Genomic DNA, 19,163 nt, shown 5'->3' on the forward strand with positions numbered 1-19,163 from the left:
GACATGAAGCAATTAATGCACCTTTCTATGGAAGATGAAACGTCGACTTTGAAGTAAAGGAAGGTGGCGAGCTTTAGTAGAGTAGCTCTAGTTTGCCATTATCTTACTCCATAGCGGTGTTTTGAAGGAACTGCCACCTGAGGGAAGGAGAGGTGAAAGCGTGCATCTTTAGGCTTCTTTTTGATATCGTCTCGCTATCTTCATGCCCTGGAGTAGAAGAGCCTCGAAGAGGGATTTAGAGCCACAGGCCAGGTCCAGGTCTAGCTTGACTCAATCCCATATGCACACAGGAACGATTGTGGGTTCGATTGGGCCGGGTAGCAGTCAACATTAAGAATGGCAACTTTTTGTTCTTTTGGTATATCGGCAGCTCACCCATGCCAGGTGTGAGCACAACTCAAAGAGTCACACAATAGAACAGAATGCAAAGGAGGCGAAACAGAGTCATGGGTTTCTCAAATAAAATCTCTAAAATGATGAGCCGCATAGGATGCCACCTAATTTACAGTGCTATTGGCCTCTCTGAAGACATAGGTAGCCTGAAAGACAACATATTCGCCTAACAGTCGGTGGATTCGCCTAACAGAACCCAGCGTGCTCGGTTCTTACTTCTTTTCTGCATTATTTATTTCCTAACCTGAAATTTCCAACTTGATTCTGTGTAATGGTTGAGGGAATACTAGAAACCTCATCGTATCTTTGGCAAGAAATCCTCTCTTTTAATGTTTATTGTTGATGAAAACAACGTTTGCAATTTAGAGGATTTTATCCTTGCATATTTAACGTATTGACAATTAGAGTTTCTTGTAAGCTTGCAACTCTTATTAACCTTTCCATTGTTCATTGAGTTTTTTTGCTATGTTTGCATATAGACACATGTATAGCTCAATGCAAGTATGATGGCCCGAAGAAATGCTTCATTCTCACCATTGAAGGTGCCGCCAAGTTGGGTTCGCTTCCTATTCTTCATCCTCAAAGCCAACATTGATGCTCAGTTCAATACCACGTTGTATAGTTTAATTCTTTACATAGGTAACTATGCATATGAATATTGATGCGGCTAAAATATGCCAACCAATTAAAAGGTGGCATGTGGTGTAGAGGGGTTGATCTAGATACGAAAAGCCTGATCTCTTCCTATTAAATCAAAAACTCTAGAGAACAAATCCATTGGAAGAAGGACTCTTCGTCAATAAAAGAAGACCCAACACCCAAAGAAGGTAGTCGAACTCTCTTTCAATTGTTTTTATATTCTCTAGTCATTTAGTTTGTCCCTCTGCTCTTCCTCCAAAGCCCTATCTGACTTAAAAGCATTGGAGAGTCCGATCAAAGCCGATCCTCCAAGCCTAGCTTTTTTTTATCTTTGATCTGCTGCAGGCCAGCAACGTGTTATGAGCCATCGGAGCGCTGATTGTTTTGGAGCTCTCTGATCAGCAAATCAGGCTTTGGACGGCTACAGATATTATAATTTATATATCACCTCTCTTTAGTGCATTATTGTATCTGGGATGCGTTCTATGTTTAAGGTTTTTTTTGGTCTTCCAAGGGGGCGATCATTCTCAATTTGGCAAGCGGAAGCCTTCTTAGAAAGCCCAGTGGTTTCTGATCCGTTCAGAAGGAGTAATTTTCAAAAGCACCAGAAATGTCAAATGCGGCCGCACAATGTACGTTCAACGTTTCTAAAGTTGACCGGGTGCGTTCCTCACACGCTACATCAAGGGGAGTACTTGGATCTAAGTTTATTAAGATTTCGGACTTCTTCAAGATTGCGCGTTCGCACCTTCGTGGGCTACCAAAACAATGCCAAAAAAAAAAAAAAACATTAAAAGTCGTGCAGAAAGTTGGTGTGCACCTTTCATGTGATCACAGCCACTGATCTTGTTTTTGCTCATATCGTGGAGCACAGATTGGATGTACGTTGGCTTTTGTGCATGTGAGCTGCATGTAATTCTACATGCAGATTATATGGATATGATCGGCCGTAATAACCAATATTAGTCATCATCAATCATTTAAGGGGTTAATTATTATATGATTTTTTTTTAAAGTCATTGTTCAATGATTTGATACAGTCTTCTGAGATTGAGATATACGCGGTGATCTAATTCATACGCTGAACTTTTTGGGTCCAACATCGAGAACAAGTAGGTTCCTAGCATGCATTCAATATTCCAAATTAATCTTGGCCTACTTACATGGTGGTGAAGTTGGTTCCAGTTTGAAATTTTCTTTCATGATTATGACGAACAAGCAGACGGGCTGTCATGGTCTTGTTAGATAGAGAAGGGGCCCTTAGGAAACAAAGTATGACCATCACCAAACAAGCCTAATCTCAATATGGCTGCACCTGCTCCAAGAGTTTGATTTGCCATTTATTGTTACAAAGGTTTAAACAAAGTGTTTGGTGCTTGATGGGATCATTATGTGGATAGCTTGGGATCTTACATTTGGGCATGGGTGTTTGGCCCGACAAAATAAAGAGAAATTATACCCTAGTAGCATGCATGAACCAAATGTCTGTGCATGCAGATATTCATAACCACTCGTTTCTATGGCAGTACACTGGATAAGCACTCTACGAATGATGTCCACAAGAACGAGCGGTTGTCATTGTCTGCGTGCATGACCACGTGGTGCATGCAATGTAGGAATTAATGTGCCGGCCAAAGTATACCTTTCATCATAACAAGGTGGTATTTTAGTGTTGGTGACAGTGGCTTGGTAATTTTAATACGTGGACCTTTCTTTCCCACGTTAATTAGGGCCCATGAAAACAGTATGGTAATCTACAAGTTGCTGTTAAATTGTTTAATCCTATGTTGTAGAAGGCGAGTATTTTTTCTCGAGAAGGGTAGTAACGGTTGGCACCAACAGATTTAAGTGGATGTTTGGTCCACCTTGCTTTGCTGAAAGTTGCTATGATAAGGTCAAAAAAATTAGGAAACCTTCCTTTTGACAGATGGCCCCCCACCCACTCTACGCTTAAAAAAACGTACCCTTTCGAAGTGAACATAACATTCAGCCGTTTCTTTCCTTTTTTTTTTTTATCTTTTCTTTTTTGGGGTAAAGTGGAAGGCCAACGGCAAAAATCAGCTTGAAGAAAAAGTTTTTTTTTTTGTTAGGTCGGCGATCCATATCTGACAAGCATGAATATATCCAATAAGATCAAAAAATAGAATATCTCGGAGCGCCCGAAGCAGCCCTCTATTCACAGTCCACAAGGTACTACCAGTATAGTTAGCCATATAGATGGTCATCCAATTCGCAGCTTCATTAGCTTTATAGAAAATATGCTTGGTCTGAAAAACCTCTCCATCCCTCATCATGTTTGGCCCTTTTTTTTTTTCTTTTTGAAGTAATGGAAGTAGAAGGAATGCCTGCAAACGAATATCTGATCAGATGCATCAGACACAGTGGGGGTGAGCCATGGTTTCCCCTCATTTTTTTCACCCGCTATTCAATTTTTCCATCAAACAAACTACATTCTCACGCATTTTGCATCAGTTTTTTTAGTTAACCGTACATGAATGGTGGTAAACAAATAGAGATAATGCCGTTCTTATGTAGTCAACCACAAATAGAGGCAATGCCGTTTTTATTCAACAAAATTTTCTGTTCAATTGTTAAATATTTTATTTTTAAATTTTTACAAATATTGTTGTCATCGTATCCATACCGAGGTGCGAGCGCAGCTGGATAGCCTGTAAAAAATTCACTATCAGAGATTTCTGATGTTTAAGTCAGAACAACGAGGCAACAGTATGGAAGAAAGAAATTTCGGAAGAGTGAAGGCTCCGTAAGAATAGTAGCGTATTGTGTGTTTTAGGTTTCTGGGTTGTTCCGCATGTATAAGAGAGCCAATCTTGTCATTATCTAGGCCGACGTAACACGCATTAACATCAACGATGCGGGGTCAGTCCGTGCGGGCAAAGTGCGGCGTAGGTTTGATGCAAGACGGTCCTCGTCTATGGGTGCCAATTATTTTCCGTAGCTGGTGGCTCCGGCCTCGGTTTACATATGAAGATAGAAAGAACGGTAAGGTTCGAGGTTGAGATGTCCACAGATACTCAAATCGTTTAATTTATCCGTTTACCAAAAAAAAAAAAAAAGGAAAGATGGAGCAAGGTCGCCTCCCTTAAAGATATCAAGTTGTGGAACCGTTCCCACAGAGGCAAAGTCTGTTTCCCAGGGACATCTTAGTACTCCGAGGTAAAACAACGATCACAAGCCTACGGTGGGATCTGAGTCAACTCTCGATTAGAAGGCAAAAAAAATGCCAACTTAAATTTTGTTTTATTGAGTCTAAGACTCAATATAACTAACACAAATCAGAATTAAAATTAAATTTTAAATAAAATAAAAATTTAGCAACGAATCTAAGCACATTCTTGGACCGGAAAAGTCAGCTGTAGAGGTTCCACAAGACCAGGATCTGAGCGCCGCTCTCCACCTCGGCCCGCCCACTCCCCGAAATTTCCGCAGGATTCGCCGCACCTGGAGGACTCTCTTGCCGTCGAACCCCAACTACATCCCCACATCCCTCTCCCTCTCCTTTGTTCCAAGATCGATAGAGATCTCCCTCTCTTTTCCCTCGAACTGTGCCCTTATGACAAAGAACATCTCGCCACATCGGCAAAGTATCCGGTGGATTGTCGATGCTTTTTAATGTATATATCGATGCAAAAAAAATATCGGTAATTTTATTTCTGATATTTTCTAAAACATCATAAAAGCGTCAAATATGTTACCGTCAAAAACTAATCTTACGACGTTTTTTATTTGCGTCGTGAATTATAAAATTTGCCGATGCTTATAAGTGTCGCTAATAGCCGAAGATTTTTAAAAGCGCCAGCAATGAAGCATTTTATATTAGCGATGCATGCTGTTGATGGAAACCGTGTTCGAATTAGGTTCCACGATAACTCCATCTTCTGGTGCCGGCAATGGTCCTTGAGCTGAAATCGCTTCGACCTCCTTCGCTTCTGGAACAGCCAAAAAATATAAGTCTATGGAAACACTTGAAAAGGTTTAAAAATAGGCGTCAATAATCCAAAATAAATAGCTCAAGGAATTCCATAAGTACGCATATGAAATGTAATTAGAGGCACGAGAGAAAAGCAAGGGGGAGGGAAATGTCTGCAATTCATCTGCCTTTTTTTTTTCTATGTTGATTGTTATTACTTGTTTGCATGCAAATAATAATTTAAAGAAGCAAAACAGATGGTAGATTGTGCCCACCCATCTGTACTCCGTCCGCAAAGTAGAGTTTGTTCTACGTTCCATACCCTGGCAAAAAAGCAAACGCCAATCCGTAGCTGGCAAAGAGACTCCGAGGGACCCAAAAAAGATGGAGGGGAGAGAGTTAAATGAATGCCATTTGGCATTAATGAGCTGTTCCTCCTTAAAACTACAGGTAACTTGGGATGCGGCTGCCCTTGCAAAAAAAAAAAAAAAGAAGAAGTTACCCATGTGATGATGTCACTTACAAAGTGAAGGATGATAGTATTCTGTTCTAAAAGAAAATGATTGATGAATTTGATGTAGGTACCCAAAGTTCCAAAACATCTCGCATTGGATCATTTGCTTCCGAAGGTCTCATTAGAACAAAGAGACGTAGAAGAGATCTGTGGCATGTGGGCATGGTGAGGTTTCAAATGGCAGGTTTTTTTGACAGACAAAGCACAGGCATACTTCTTGCACAGGCTAAACTAAAACCATAGAAAATCACAACTTACACCCATAAAGATTTTCGAATCTAAGATATGAAGACGAGGAAGGCCAGGAGAAAGGTGTTTAATTTGCAAGCGATCGGCTCAGCATTGTAGGGAAGGGCATCTTGATAAAACTAGGACTCGTTTGGTTCGTAGAAAAAGAAGAAAAAAAAGTACGATCAACAAAAAAATAAAAAAAAAGTTCATATTCAGTTAGAATTTAAAAAAAAAAGAGATAGAAAAGTAACCTAATAAAACTTTTATATTTTATATAAAAAAGTTTATATAGGATATCAAAAGGTTCAATTCCTATCTGAAAATTGGTATATATTTTTTTAAAAATATTCTTAAGCTTTTAGATAAAATGAAATAAAATCTTTCTCTTCATAAGAGCATAACAAATATTTTATATAATTTTTTCATAAAAATAGATGCTCGATTAAACATAAGCTACTCCAGAATATGGTACTTTTTTTTATGGTCAACCAAAAATAAAAAACTACTTTTTCAGGCATCATATACCTAGATATTAGCTTCCTAGAAAAAAATATTTTAACAAGGAAAAATTCTTTTTGTAAACTAAACAAGTCTCTAGCATCATGCATGAGTTGTGCACATAATTTGTGCAAGAGACTGGAAATTTTTTGGATAGATGGCTATGAATCCAAATAAAACTGTTCTAGATAAATTTGCTATGCAAATACTTTTTTGGATACTTTACTTTTTCATAGCCATTATCAGTGAAGAAGAGAATATATAATGTGTTCAGCGAGGGCTCATGATATTTTGCATTGCTACAAAAGAGACATGCGAAGATACATGCATGTATAACCTAGCAGGATGTATAAAAAATAGTAGTCCAAGGACAATCTCTATGGACACATCCATAAAATTATATAGACTTACTTTTTGTTATCCCACTGTCTTATATTACTAAATTAATTGGCTAATATTATTAGATATAATTATTTTTATTTATTTGTGTTTACTATGAGTACTAATATAAGAGAATAATAGATAAAGTTATTTTCTCGGATTAGATTTGCCAATCGAAGCTCTCGTTGCCCCCTACTCAAACACAACAAAAACAAAGAATTGAAAATTTATTCTGTTTTGAATGTTCATTCTTGTGATGCAAGCCATGAAAATCTAGACAACTAATGTCTATATCTCAACATAGAGTTTGTTTGGATGTTGCAAAGATATTCAACTTAATGTAATTTTGACTCCTGAAAATTTACCTCCTTCTAGGGTATTGCATTTATGTGTTTGGATGTGGACACCCATCAAGCATCTAATTAAATGTAGCAGATAAAATCCAATAACATTAGTATTATAGTAACTATGACCAACCTATCGTAGGATCTTTAGGATGGAATAATTATTGATTGGATCAAATCCACCGCTTAGTTGGTGGACTAGTCCAACCGTAGAGCAACGCGTTCATAGATGGACAAAATAGAAAAGAGTGAATACACACGCATGAAACGTGTTGCTTCATGATTGAACTGGTCCATCATCTCCGTGGATATGATCCAACTAATAGTTATACTTCTAGATGAGCCCCACTTTGATGTTAAATTTTCCACGCTCGCACCAAAAAATCCTTGACCTCAATGCCCTCACTTTGGAGACATCATGTACCATATGTAAAATGTTGTGGGCCCAGGACACCTCCACCTTTTGGTTTTTAGCTGACTATATATTAATAGAAGGGTTTTTTTCAAAGAAAAAAGAGGCACTGTCAATGTTTGAATCGAAAAGCCCTGAGGCATTGGCTTTTTCTATAGTATGAGGCTTTGAGGTATAAATAGTTGCGCAAAAAGAATAATTGATATTTTTTTGTGATGTTCACTGTTGGATCATATTCTGCACGTATCTTAAAATATTTTGGATGTTTTTATCCATCTATCTGTATATATCACAAAGCTAACTTTGTGCGGTCTAATAGTGGATTCATGCGAAGCATGATGAATTATTTTTTTCCACAAAAGATACAATCCCCTTACATAAATAGACCTTTTCCCATTTGGCACCTCATCAAGACATCTCATTTCCCTTCAGCCACCTCTTTTTCAATCTTTCTTCCCCTCAGTGGTGGGGTATAGGATGGTGATTGAGGGAAGGATATTCCTCTCCTAAGTCTAAAGGGAACGGTATTAGAATTTTTCAGAAAATGAAGCCCTGGAAAGTTGAAGTTGCCTCCCAAGAAAGCTATGGTTCTCTTAGATGTCCTCTCACGTAACATAACCACATCGCCGGGCCTTATCAGCCATGAACTTTCCCTGCTCTGTTTTGTTTGTTTTTACATGACCCAATAACATATTGATAAAAATATATTACCTCTTGACAATCAGGGGAACTTCCACCAGAAGAAAAAGGACTGTCAGAAGTAAAAAAATCATTTATAAATAGACTATTGATGACAACTTTGATAGGTTGCATCTGAACAGATGTGAAACTAGATGAATAAGAAAGATGCAAACATGAAACTTCGTATTGAAGAAGGCGACTATGCTGCTTTAATTTGAGGTGGTAATTGATTTATGAGCGGTAACCGAAATATTCCAAGATAATGACTGACCTTGTAATGTTTCCAAGACGTCACGGTGGAGACTATGCTACGCTATCAGGTAATAAATGAAATAATAATTGCATGTACGTAATATTTTAAGCTTTATTTATGCATTTGTCCTCCATGTCAAATTTATATCAGCAACACAGGCTTTATGTTGCAAGCACCATTTCAAAACAATATCTTCAATGGCCTCAAAAATACAAAGAGAGAGAGAGAGAGAAAAAAAAAAAAAGATCACTGGTCTTCTATCCCTGGTGTTTAGTAGCGTCAGCCAAATCTTTTGGAACAATTTTATTTTTCTAGAAGTAAACATTTTATCATATCAATTAGTTTTAAAATACAATTAGACTCAGAAACAAGTGCAAGTGTACAGGGTAGAAATGATTGAGAACAGTGTGCTTGAAGTGTCCTAGCTAGCCTTAAGGTTTCAATGGCGGGCTCGATACATAAAAGTTTGCTCTTTTATTCAAAATTAAAGTTAAAAAATATCACTTTATTATTCAAATTTAAATTTCAAATTGTTACTTCACCATTTAAAACATTATCTACAAAAACAACAAGTATATCGATTTTATTACAAAGGCTGCTACACCGTGATAAATAATATTTTGCGTTATGTGATGGTGCACCACGCCAATTATTTGATGTCGTTTCTATAAATTTTAATTTGAGATGAATAAGATCTCTAAAAGTTAGATGAGATGATTGACGTGATGTATTGTCCTAATATATATATATATATATGTATGTATGTATATATATGGTGTAAAATGTAAATTTTTTGCTATATTGAGTTGTCATGTTATTAATTTGTTTTAGGAAAAAAAAATGTTACTATTCTAATTCTAGCAGTTTGATTTCTAGGCCGGCAAAGAATCCGAAGAGGGCGGGAGAAAAACTAAAAATCAAAGCACCTCCCGCTTCCAACCCCTAGAAGAAGCCGACAAAGTTCCCACCTTACTATTCCCGTTCTGACCCTCCCCAAACAACCCTAACCGCAATCGTATTTCCACGCGGTCCTTTAGGCTGCACATCGAGAAGACCCGTACTATTCCCGTTCTGCCCCCATAATATTCATGGAATAACGAGTAAAAGGTGGATAAAGAGGGCATTTTGGGAACAGTACTTGGGGTCTTTTCGTCCCCAAAGACCCAGAGACACGTGGGTCACATGAAGTACATTTATGGTGGATAAAAATTAGGGACCCACTTTAAGAGAATTCCATGCATAAAAGTAGGTACAGTCTTTTGCTTTGATTTGGTATGGAGTTTTCTACATAATGGAGAGGAAATTGGATATGGACTTGATAATTAAGTGTATGCCCATATTTAATCAAACCAGAAGCCATGCTCCTCCCCCTTCCCACTTCCATATTCCAGTTCTATAATCTGAATAGGGCTGTTAGTCTCAACATTTAAAAGAAAAAATTGTTTAAGGATTCTAGAGATAAATCAAAGCTTTTAAAATTAAATAGTGCAATCTTTACTGAACATGTATTTTTTTTCTTTTTGATGAAATGGCGGTACGAGACATGTATTTATTGATTCATTAATTTATCATTTCTATATAGTTGATTGGTGAAATTGTCCCCCATTGCCTTCTAGAAAAGAAGACTTAAGGTAACTTGGTATAGTTGATTATGCATGGGAAAATTAATTATGGGTATTATGTTATCTAAGAAGATTGTTAAATTATATATTCATGTAGTAAGGTGTACGTTGCAAAAAGTTAATAATGGTAAATAAATATTATAAAACTGGAGATGTACTAAAAATTAAATGCATCTTCAAAGTATCTTCAATTAAATCGCCCATCTACATGCCGGATCTCTTTTTACTTCCTTCACCCTTTATACATCAAATTGCAAATAAAATATCATAGGAAATTAATTTGTTATAGATTTCCTGAGCAAAGCACGTTCTTTGCAGATAATCTTGTTGAAGGAACAGGAAGCTTGTTTTGAGTAGGAGTCAACAACTTAATCCCTCAACTAGCGAAAAAATAAGTAATCGCTATAATTAGTATTTTTTTCCCAAAAAAAAAGGGAGTCGAAAAGGTTAAGAAAATCAACATATGCTTCCTTCCAAACTTAGTATGAGCTTTAAATTGTTACCAGGCATAATGCACAATGTAGTAGTTGACGTGCATTAATACGAAACTGCAACTTAAATGATTTGCATTAATACCAACCTGCAATTTAAATTAAGTTGATAAACTCGGGAGATCTTATAATTAATATCTTTGCTTTTTCTTTCTTTTTTTTTGGCTCCACCAAAATCTATTGGCTCGGCTCGTATTCTCATGTCCCCCCGGCGCCATGCTCTGCCGAGAAGAACCTTCGAGGGAGGGAGGGAGGAAAGGAGGCAGAGATTTCGGGCACCACCCGCGGGAAGTCGTCAGATTCGCCGTCAAAAGCCGGCTTCTGACTATTACCATGTTGGTGAAGTTGACCTTCTAGAACGGCGACAATTTTCTTCGCCTAAAATTTCGATTTTTATTTCTTTCTTGGGCTTCCACGTGAGATTTCCGCGGGATTTCTCCTGTCTCTTCTCGCTTGTGCTCGAGTCATGGGGGAGACTTGGAGCACGGCACGGTTTGAAGGTTCAACGCGATGCCGCCCGCCACGGCGAAGGCTTCAAAGAAGATGGTCTGCTGTTCCCAACTCTTTGCCTTTTATTGCCCGGAGCCTCTTATAGCTCTTCGCAGAGTCTGACCTCCGGCATTCTGTGTTCGAAAGATAGAGAAAGCTTGGGGTTTTTTTTTTTTTTGGTGATTTATTGTCGAATTTCATCTATTTGTGGGATTTTGTATTTGAACTTGCGGTAAAGGTGGGATCTTTTGTTTCCTTTGGGCATTTTTTTTGGTTTGTTCTGGGCTCCGTTGTTCTTTCTTTTCTTCTTTATTCTCGGACACGGAAGCTCTGTTCTTTTGTTATTCCTGCTGATTGGGGATTATTAAGCCTGGGAGTGATTTAAAAGAAGAACCTTTAGGAATTTTAAACTCCAGATTCTGCTGTTCGTTTGAGTATTTTGGGAGCTTCAGTTTCTGAAGAGATTGTGATTTGGGATTTTCCTCTCCCCCTTCTCCCTGAATTTTTTGATTCCAGGTCCCTGATTCATTTGCTTTCTTTGGATATTAGATTTTTTTTAAAAAAAATTTCTCTATCACTCCACTTGGCTGCAAACTGGTAGTGATTGCATTTTGGGTGGCTTCATCCCTTGGGACTTGACTATAAGAGATGGCTAGAGGGAGAAGAAGCAAGTTCCATGTTAGTAAATTATACAGCTTTGCATGCGGTAGGTCGGGGTTCAAAGAAGACCACTCCCAGATCGGACGCCCGGGCTTCTCCCGAGTAGTCTATGCCAATGACCCGGATCGCGAACATGCCATCAACCTAAACTATGGATCCAACTATGTCTCCACCACCAAGTATACATTGGCCACCTTCATTCCTAAGTCCTTGTTTGAGCAGTTCAGGAGGGTTGCCAACATCTACTTCCTGGTCTCCGGATGTCTCTCTTTCACCCCCTTGGCTCCTTACAGTGCTGTGAGTGCAATTCTCCCGCTAATTATCGTGATTGGAGCAACCATGGCGAAGGAGGCCGTCGAAGATTGGAGGCGCAACCAGCAGGTAAATTTTATCACTCTTGTTTGGGAAAATTTTGAATCCAGTATGATGATTTTTGAAATATATTATCTTAATAACCGTGCTGTTGGATCGGATCGCATCTCTGTCTGAACTTGTTCCTGAATCATTTTGGGTTTCTTGATGAGCTTAATAATTGGCAAGCAATAAAAGAAAGGACTTCGAGTATGGCTGTTTCTGTTATAGTAGCATTGGTAGTAGTCATATTGAATAATTTCATCGATCAGAACATGTTAACCTTCTTAAAGTTTGAGAGGGGAAGAGAGGAAGATGTTTTTAGATGAGATACTTGACAGAATAGATTGTTTACAATCTAGAAAATTTCCAGGATTTAGTGAGTAGGAAGTTCCATGTACTAGAAAAAAAAAAGAATTTTCCTTTCTCGGGATGGTGCAAATGCTAAACATAATCATGTATGCTGATGTCTCAACGGTGTCAATTAGGTTACATAATTAACTCTGGCCTTTCTGAAGGATATGGAAGTGAAAGCAAGAGCTTTATAATTGTCTGACTGGGTTTTTCTAATGATTGAGTGAGAATCTTCTATCAGTTGATATAGACAAAGGAATGCTGATTTCGCTATTACTTCTGAAAGAAAAAGGGGATTTGTGCACTTCTTTTGCTGATATTTAACCAAACATTATCATTTATGTTGCTCAATTTTGTTTTAGTGTTATGTTTTTTAAAAGATTCATCTTCCAAATACCAGTTCCTTCCAAATTTTATCCAAATGTGCTATTATAATTGGGCTGCCAAAGAAGTGTCTTCCCAAATCTTCTCATGTTGACTTGCTTGTATGTAATAACTTAATGTGCGCTTCTGCGAACAATACCTTTTTCCAGGATTCTGAGGTGAACAACCGAAAAGTTAAAGTGCATCGTCAGGATGGTAACTTTGACTATACAGAATGGAAGAAGCTGAGAGTTGGGGATATAGTGAAGGTGGAGAAGGATGAATTTTTCCCTGCCGACCTCATTTTGCTTTCATCCAGTTATGCAGATGCAGTATGTTATGTCGAGACCATGAACCTTGATGGAGAAACAAATTTGAAATTGAAGCAGTCATTTGAGGCAACCTCAGATTTACAAGCTGATTCTAGCTTCCAAGATTTTCAAGCAATAATCAGATGCGAGGATCCAAATGCGAACCTCTACACTTTTGTTGGAAGCATGGAACTGAAGGACCAGCAGTACCCTCTCTCACCTCAGCAACTTCTTCTTAGGGACTCTAAGCTGCGCAACACCGATTACATATATGGGGCTGTTATTTTCACAGGCCATGACACAAAAGTCATGCAAAATGCCACAGATCCACCATCCAAAAGGAGCAAAATTGAAAGGAAAATGGATAAAATCATTTACCTCCTCCTATCTGCTCTGGTCTTGATCTCAACTATCGGCTCGATTTTCTTTGGCATCGCAACCCGTGAAGACTTAGAAGATGGCAAGATGAAGAGATGGTACCTTAGACCAGATGACACTACAATCTTCTATGATCCTAACAAAGCACCTATTGCAGCAATATTGCACTTTTTGACAGCAATGATGCTGTATAGTTACTTCATCCCCATCTCTCTGTATGTATCCATCGAGATCGTCAAGGTGTTGCAGGCTTTTTTCATCAACCAAGATATTCAAATGTATCATGAGGAATCAGACACGCCTGCTCGTGCTCGTACATCAAACCTGACCGAGGAACTTGGCCAAGTTGACACAATTCTCTCGGACAAGACTGGAACCCTGACTTGCAATTCAATGGAGTTTATTAAATGCTCCATTGCTGGAACTGCTTATGGACGCGGAGTCACAGAGATCGAGAGAGCAATGGCTAGAAGAAAAGGATCCCCAATGGTTAATGAGCTTGATAACGAAGAACACGAAGAAAATCATGTGGATGCAAAATCTGCAATTAAAGGTTTTAATTTTAAGGACGGACGTCTCATGAATGGGAATTGGGTTCATGAGCCTCGTGCTGATGCTATTCAGGATTTTTTTCGGCTGTTGGCAATCTGCCATACTTGTATACCTGAAGAAGATGAAGACTCTGGGAAGATATCATATGAAGCCGAGTCACCCGATGAGGCTGCCTTTGTTATTGCGGCAAGGGAGCTGGGATTTGAATTTTACCAGAGGACACAGACAAGCATCTCTGTGAATGAACTGGATCCCATGTCAGGCAAGACAGTTGAAAGGTGAGAAATAAATATACTCAAGGCTGATGGAACAGTTTCATGACTTGCTGGTAAATTCTAATCAAATTGCAACTTACAATCTATTTTTTTCTTTTTCTCGTAGGTCATACAAGCTTCTAAATATCTTGGAGTTCAATAGTTCTCGGAAGCGGATGTCTGTGATAGTTCGAGATGAGGAGGGGAAATTGCTATTACTCAGCAAAGGTGCTGACAGGTTTGTAAGCTACTACACCAATCTGTCTAAGAAGTCTAACTAAATCTTAAAAGGGAGCCAAGTTTCTCATTTCTCATCGTCTATTTTGAAAAAAAGATATGCATCCAAAATCTCCAACATTTTGTCCTGACCTTTGTTTCCTTGGATATAAACAGTGTTATGTTTGAAAGGCTTGCAAAGGATGGAAGGGATTTTGAGGAAAAAACCAAGGAACATATGAATGAGTATGCTGATGCAGGTTTAAGGACCTTGGTTCTTGCATGTCGTGAACTCGATGAAGAAGAATACATGACTTTCAATGAAAGCTTCACGGCGGCCAAGAATTCAGTTAGTGCTGATAGAGATGAAAAAATCGAGGAAGCTGCCGATATGATCGAGAGAGATTTGATTCTTCTTGGTGCCACCGCTGTTGAGGACAAACTACAGCTCGGGGTGTGTAGAAGGTTTTCAAGGAATTGTACATGTGAATCTTATAACCATGCTGTATGTGCTAATGCTTATTTCTTCTAAAATGGGTCAACAGGTACCTGAGTGCATTGACAAACTTGCACAAGCTGGAATCAAGATATGGGTACTGACTGGTGACAAGATGGAGACAGCCGTCAATATAGGGTATGCCTTTGAAATACATATTTCCAGTTTCAAATGCTTGTTGTATGGGGGTGTTCTCAATCTTCTTGTACATTATTCTTACCCAGTCACCTTCATTAATTTTTGCAGCTTTGCCTGTAGTCTACTAAGACAAGGAATGAAGCAGATAATCATCACTTTGGAAACGCCAGAACTTAAAGAGTTGGAGAAAGCTGGAAACAAGGATGCTATTGCTAAGGTAAAATTCACTGTTTATTATTCTATTATTATGTTCGTGAAAATATTTCTATTCAATAATTCGTTTGCCTTTTTATTAACCGAAGATCATCCTCATATCAGGGTATTTGAATCAGGATAATTTTAAGTGGTCAAGATACTATTTGTGTACCTGACCTGGCAGCTCAAATTTCTAAATAGTGAAGGCTATCCTAATAATTGATAAAGATATAGAAGGAAGATAAACAGTTTAAAGCTTAATTGGCAGAATCAAGAGCAGGTGTGACTGAATTCTGATGTGGGTTCAGTGAAATAGGTCTCTCAACAGAGATTAGAATGAGGAAACATTAAGGAATCGGGAGTATGGATGAGTTTACAAGTGGGTATGCCAACCTTAGCATAAGTTTCTAGCTACTAAGGCTTTAAGCTTATCTTTCGTGGCTGAAAATAAGAGTCAGCAGTTGCTAGGTTGCTTATTAAAAAATCTCCATTTCCTCTGCTTATAAAAAATCTTAAAACAAAGTGATTGAAGATGTAACTCAAACACAGGGAAGTTGCACTGCTATAAAACATCATGGATGACTCCTTTATGGCCACCTAGTTATGCCCAAACTTGTTTTATGCGTTTGGTTCACATTCTGATGATATTCATTTCCTTGTGCACTGGGCAGATTTATGCTACATTTGTCATCATGATAAGATTCCCGAAGTCCATGTTTGAATTACAAGCACTCAGATCAACCGTCACAGTCTTAAGCTATCATTCCTTGTGTTAATATAGTATGACTTCTCTTGTAGGATGAACCAGAGTTGGGATGAAATGTATATTTAATCTGGATGTTAACAAAATATCTCGGGCAGATACTTGATTATTGACTGTATAAACAAACTGTTATTTCAGCTGTTTCTATGTACTAATTACTCTTACATGTAATGGGGGGGTTCATAAAATTGGAGCCTCCCTATCGGTTGGGCAGTTTATTATATTTCCTTTCACTGCATCTTAATTGACTGTTATATGAAAGAGAAGATTAAAGATGAATTTAACTACCATAGCATTTTGTCTGATCTGCTGACTAATTTTAGAAATAATATTATTTGGAACTACATCCTATAAGGTTGGTCAGTTTATTATATTTCCTTTCACTGCATCTTAATTGACTGTTATATGAAAGAGAAGATTAAAGATGAATTTAACTACCATAGCATTTTGTCTGATCTGTTGACTAATTTTAGAAATAATATTATTTGGAACTACATCCTATAAGGTTGGTCAGTTTATTATATTTCCTTTCACTGCATCTTAATTGACTGTTATATGAAAGAGAAGATTAAAGATGAATTTAACTACTTTTGCATTTTGTCTAATCTGCTGATTAAATTTAGAAATATTATTATTTGGAACTGCATTCTATAAGGTTTCTGTATTCTGAATTGTCACCTGATTATCGAACTTTCAATTTGGTCCTTCTCAACATATTTACAGTTTGTTGTTGATACTTCAGGCATCAAAGGAGAGTGTCGTCCATCAGATAAGTGAGGGGAGGAAACTTATTAGTCCATCAAGTACTGAATCATTAGCTTTGATCATTGATGGGAAGTCACTTACATATGCTTTGGAAGATGACGTCAAGGACATGTTCTTACTACTGGCAGTTGGCTGTGCATCAGTTATATGCTGCCGTTCATCTCCCAAACAGAAAGCCCTCGTGAGTTCTGGCAAAGTTTTGAATAATATCGCTGCCCTTGTTTTCTGTTTCAGTTAATCCTCCTTGTATTGAATTGAATGAAGGCATCATTGAATTTTCCAGGTCACACGACTTGTAAAAACTGGCACTCGTAAAGTCACATTAGCAATTGGTGATGGAGCCAATGATGTGGGCATGCTTCAAGAAGCAGACATTGGGGTTGGTATCAGTGGTGCTGAAGGAATGCAGGTCAGTAACGTCAATCCAGAGAAAATATTTACAAGGATGCACAAGAATGTGATGCCAGACTGGACTTTTCTATCTGAATCCCTTTTATCCTTTCTTTTTTTATCCGCTCCCTTAGATTGCATGAATTTCTGGTCTTCTAAGTATTAAAATTTAATTTTTTTCTGGAACAATGCTCAATTTCAGGCTGTCATGTCGAGTGATGTTGCCATCGCTCAGTTTAGATTTCTAGAGCGACTGCTACTTGTGCATGGGCATTGGTGTTATAGGAGGATCTCATCAATGGTATAACCTCTCGACTTGTACATTTTAAACTTGAATCACTTCTTTGCAGCCTGGTGCTTGACATGTTCCTCTAACTTCTCTGCAGATATGCTATTTCTTCTACAAGAACATCGCATTTGGTCTCACTCTCTTCTTGTTTGAGGCCTATACGACATTCTCTGGGCAAGCTGCATATAATGATTGGTTCTTGTCATGCTATAACGTCTTTTTCACATCACTCCCTGTGATTGCTTTGGGGGTATTCGACCAGGACGTTTCTCCTCGATTTTGCCTCAAGGTATGCCCTTCACCCCCCATCATTGATAAACACGTTTGTTTTTCGATCACATATAAATACATTTATTTTCATCAAATCATGAACTTTTGCCCCTGAAGAATATAAACCTCATTCGAAGCAATCTAAACTTCCGTAATTTCCTCATCGGGCATTGCATGCTTGCTTTATGAACTAATCCCGAATTTGATCTCTTTCTCAATGCAGTTTCCCATGCTCTACCAAGAAGGTGTACAAAATGTTCTCTTCAGCTGGACCCGACTTCTTGGTTGGATGTTCAACGGCATCCTGAATGCCATCACAATCTTCTACTTCTGCACCTATGCCTTCCAGCACCAGGCCTTCCGCAAAGGTGGCGAGGTTGTGGGCTTCGAAGTTCTTGGGGCCACCATGTACACCTGCGTGGTCTGGGTCGTGAACTGCCAAATGGCGCTCTCAGTCAGCTACTTCACTTTGATCCAGCACATTTTCATCTGGGGTGGAATTGCTCTTTGGTACCTGTTCCTCCTGGCCTATGGAGCCATCACCCCTACCATATCAACCACTGCCTTCATGGTGTTCGTTGAGGCGCTGGCTCCGGCACCTTCATATTGGATTTTGACACTCTTTGTGGTGCCTGCCACCCTCATCCCCTACTTCACTTATTTTGCAATTCAGATGCGCTTCTTCCCAATGTACCATAACATGATCCAGTGGATACGGTCGGAGGGGCGAGCAGATGATCCCGAGTACTGCCAAGTGGTGCGCCAGAGGTCAGTGAGGCCAACCACAGTTGGGGTCTCTGCCCGCCTCGACCGGCCTAGTCAGTTCATAGCAAGGAAAGTCCACAATGCAGCTCAGTCACCATAACAGCTCTCTCGCCTTAGTCCATTGCTCATTGTACAGTTATACTGTCGACCCGCTGCTTCTCTTTCATCTTCAGATGCAGGGTACTGATGTTTTATAATTTGTTCCTCACACGATCAAAAGCGAATTCCACAGAAGAGTTGTATATTTTGATTACCGGCCCTTTTTTGGTCTCATTGATTTATTTATTTTCTATGTCTATAGTCCCATAGTGGAAATTATAGAAAGTTTCTCTTCCATCGAATTCCTCTCTTTCGCCTCCTTGCATTTCCAATATCAGGAAACATGCCTGTTTGTGAAATTGTATCGTAATAACTTGATCGAGGTTGCTGTCTTTTGTGCAAAATAACTCGGGGTAGATAGACAGCAGAGTATGTTTGTATCATCTATAAGATATTTTGGCACTTCTTGAAAAGGAAGCATAGCTCCTCGTTGTTGCGACAAGTAATACATTTGCTTTGCAATCTGAACGCTTGCTAGAGGTTTCCTGTTAACATCCACTATTTGGACTCATGAATCTTGAATGGCTAATTAGCACCAGAGAACTTAATTTGCTTCCATCTATTCTGTTTTCCCTCAAGTAGGAACTTGATGAAATTAGAAAGAATTGGAAGCAATCTCTTGTCAATCGGTAAATTTTTGTTCGCTAGTTTCATTTTGAATGGATCCTTGAGCTC

The 19,163-nt window shown here is 38.6% G+C and overlaps 1 protein-coding gene across 1 annotated transcript; it reads left to right on the top strand.

Annotated features, from left to right (window-relative positions):
• The first annotated feature begins 10,632 nt into the window (after positions 1-10,632).
• On the top strand, positions 10,633-18,934 carry LOC103705841 (putative phospholipid-transporting ATPase 9). Its single transcript, XM_008789721.4, has 11 exons — positions 10,633-11,920; positions 12,778-14,126; positions 14,230-14,340; positions 14,496-14,772; positions 14,864-14,952; positions 15,061-15,169; positions 16,653-16,856; positions 16,959-17,084; positions 17,268-17,366; positions 17,452-17,643; positions 17,848-18,934. The coding sequence occupies exons 1-11, from the start codon at positions 11,528-11,530 to the stop codon at positions 18,487-18,489; spliced, it is 3,591 nt and encodes a 1,196-aa protein (XP_008787943.2). The 5' UTR covers positions 10,633-11,527; the 3' UTR covers positions 18,490-18,934.
• The last annotated feature ends 229 nt before the right edge of the window (positions 18,935-19,163 follow it).

Source organism: Phoenix dactylifera, chromosome 15, assembly GCF_009389715.1.
Source record: "Phoenix dactylifera cultivar Barhee BC4 chromosome 15, palm_55x_up_171113_PBpolish2nd_filt_p, whole genome shotgun sequence".
Classification (NCBI taxonomy): Eukaryota; Viridiplantae; Streptophyta; class Magnoliopsida; order Arecales; family Arecaceae; genus Phoenix; species Phoenix dactylifera.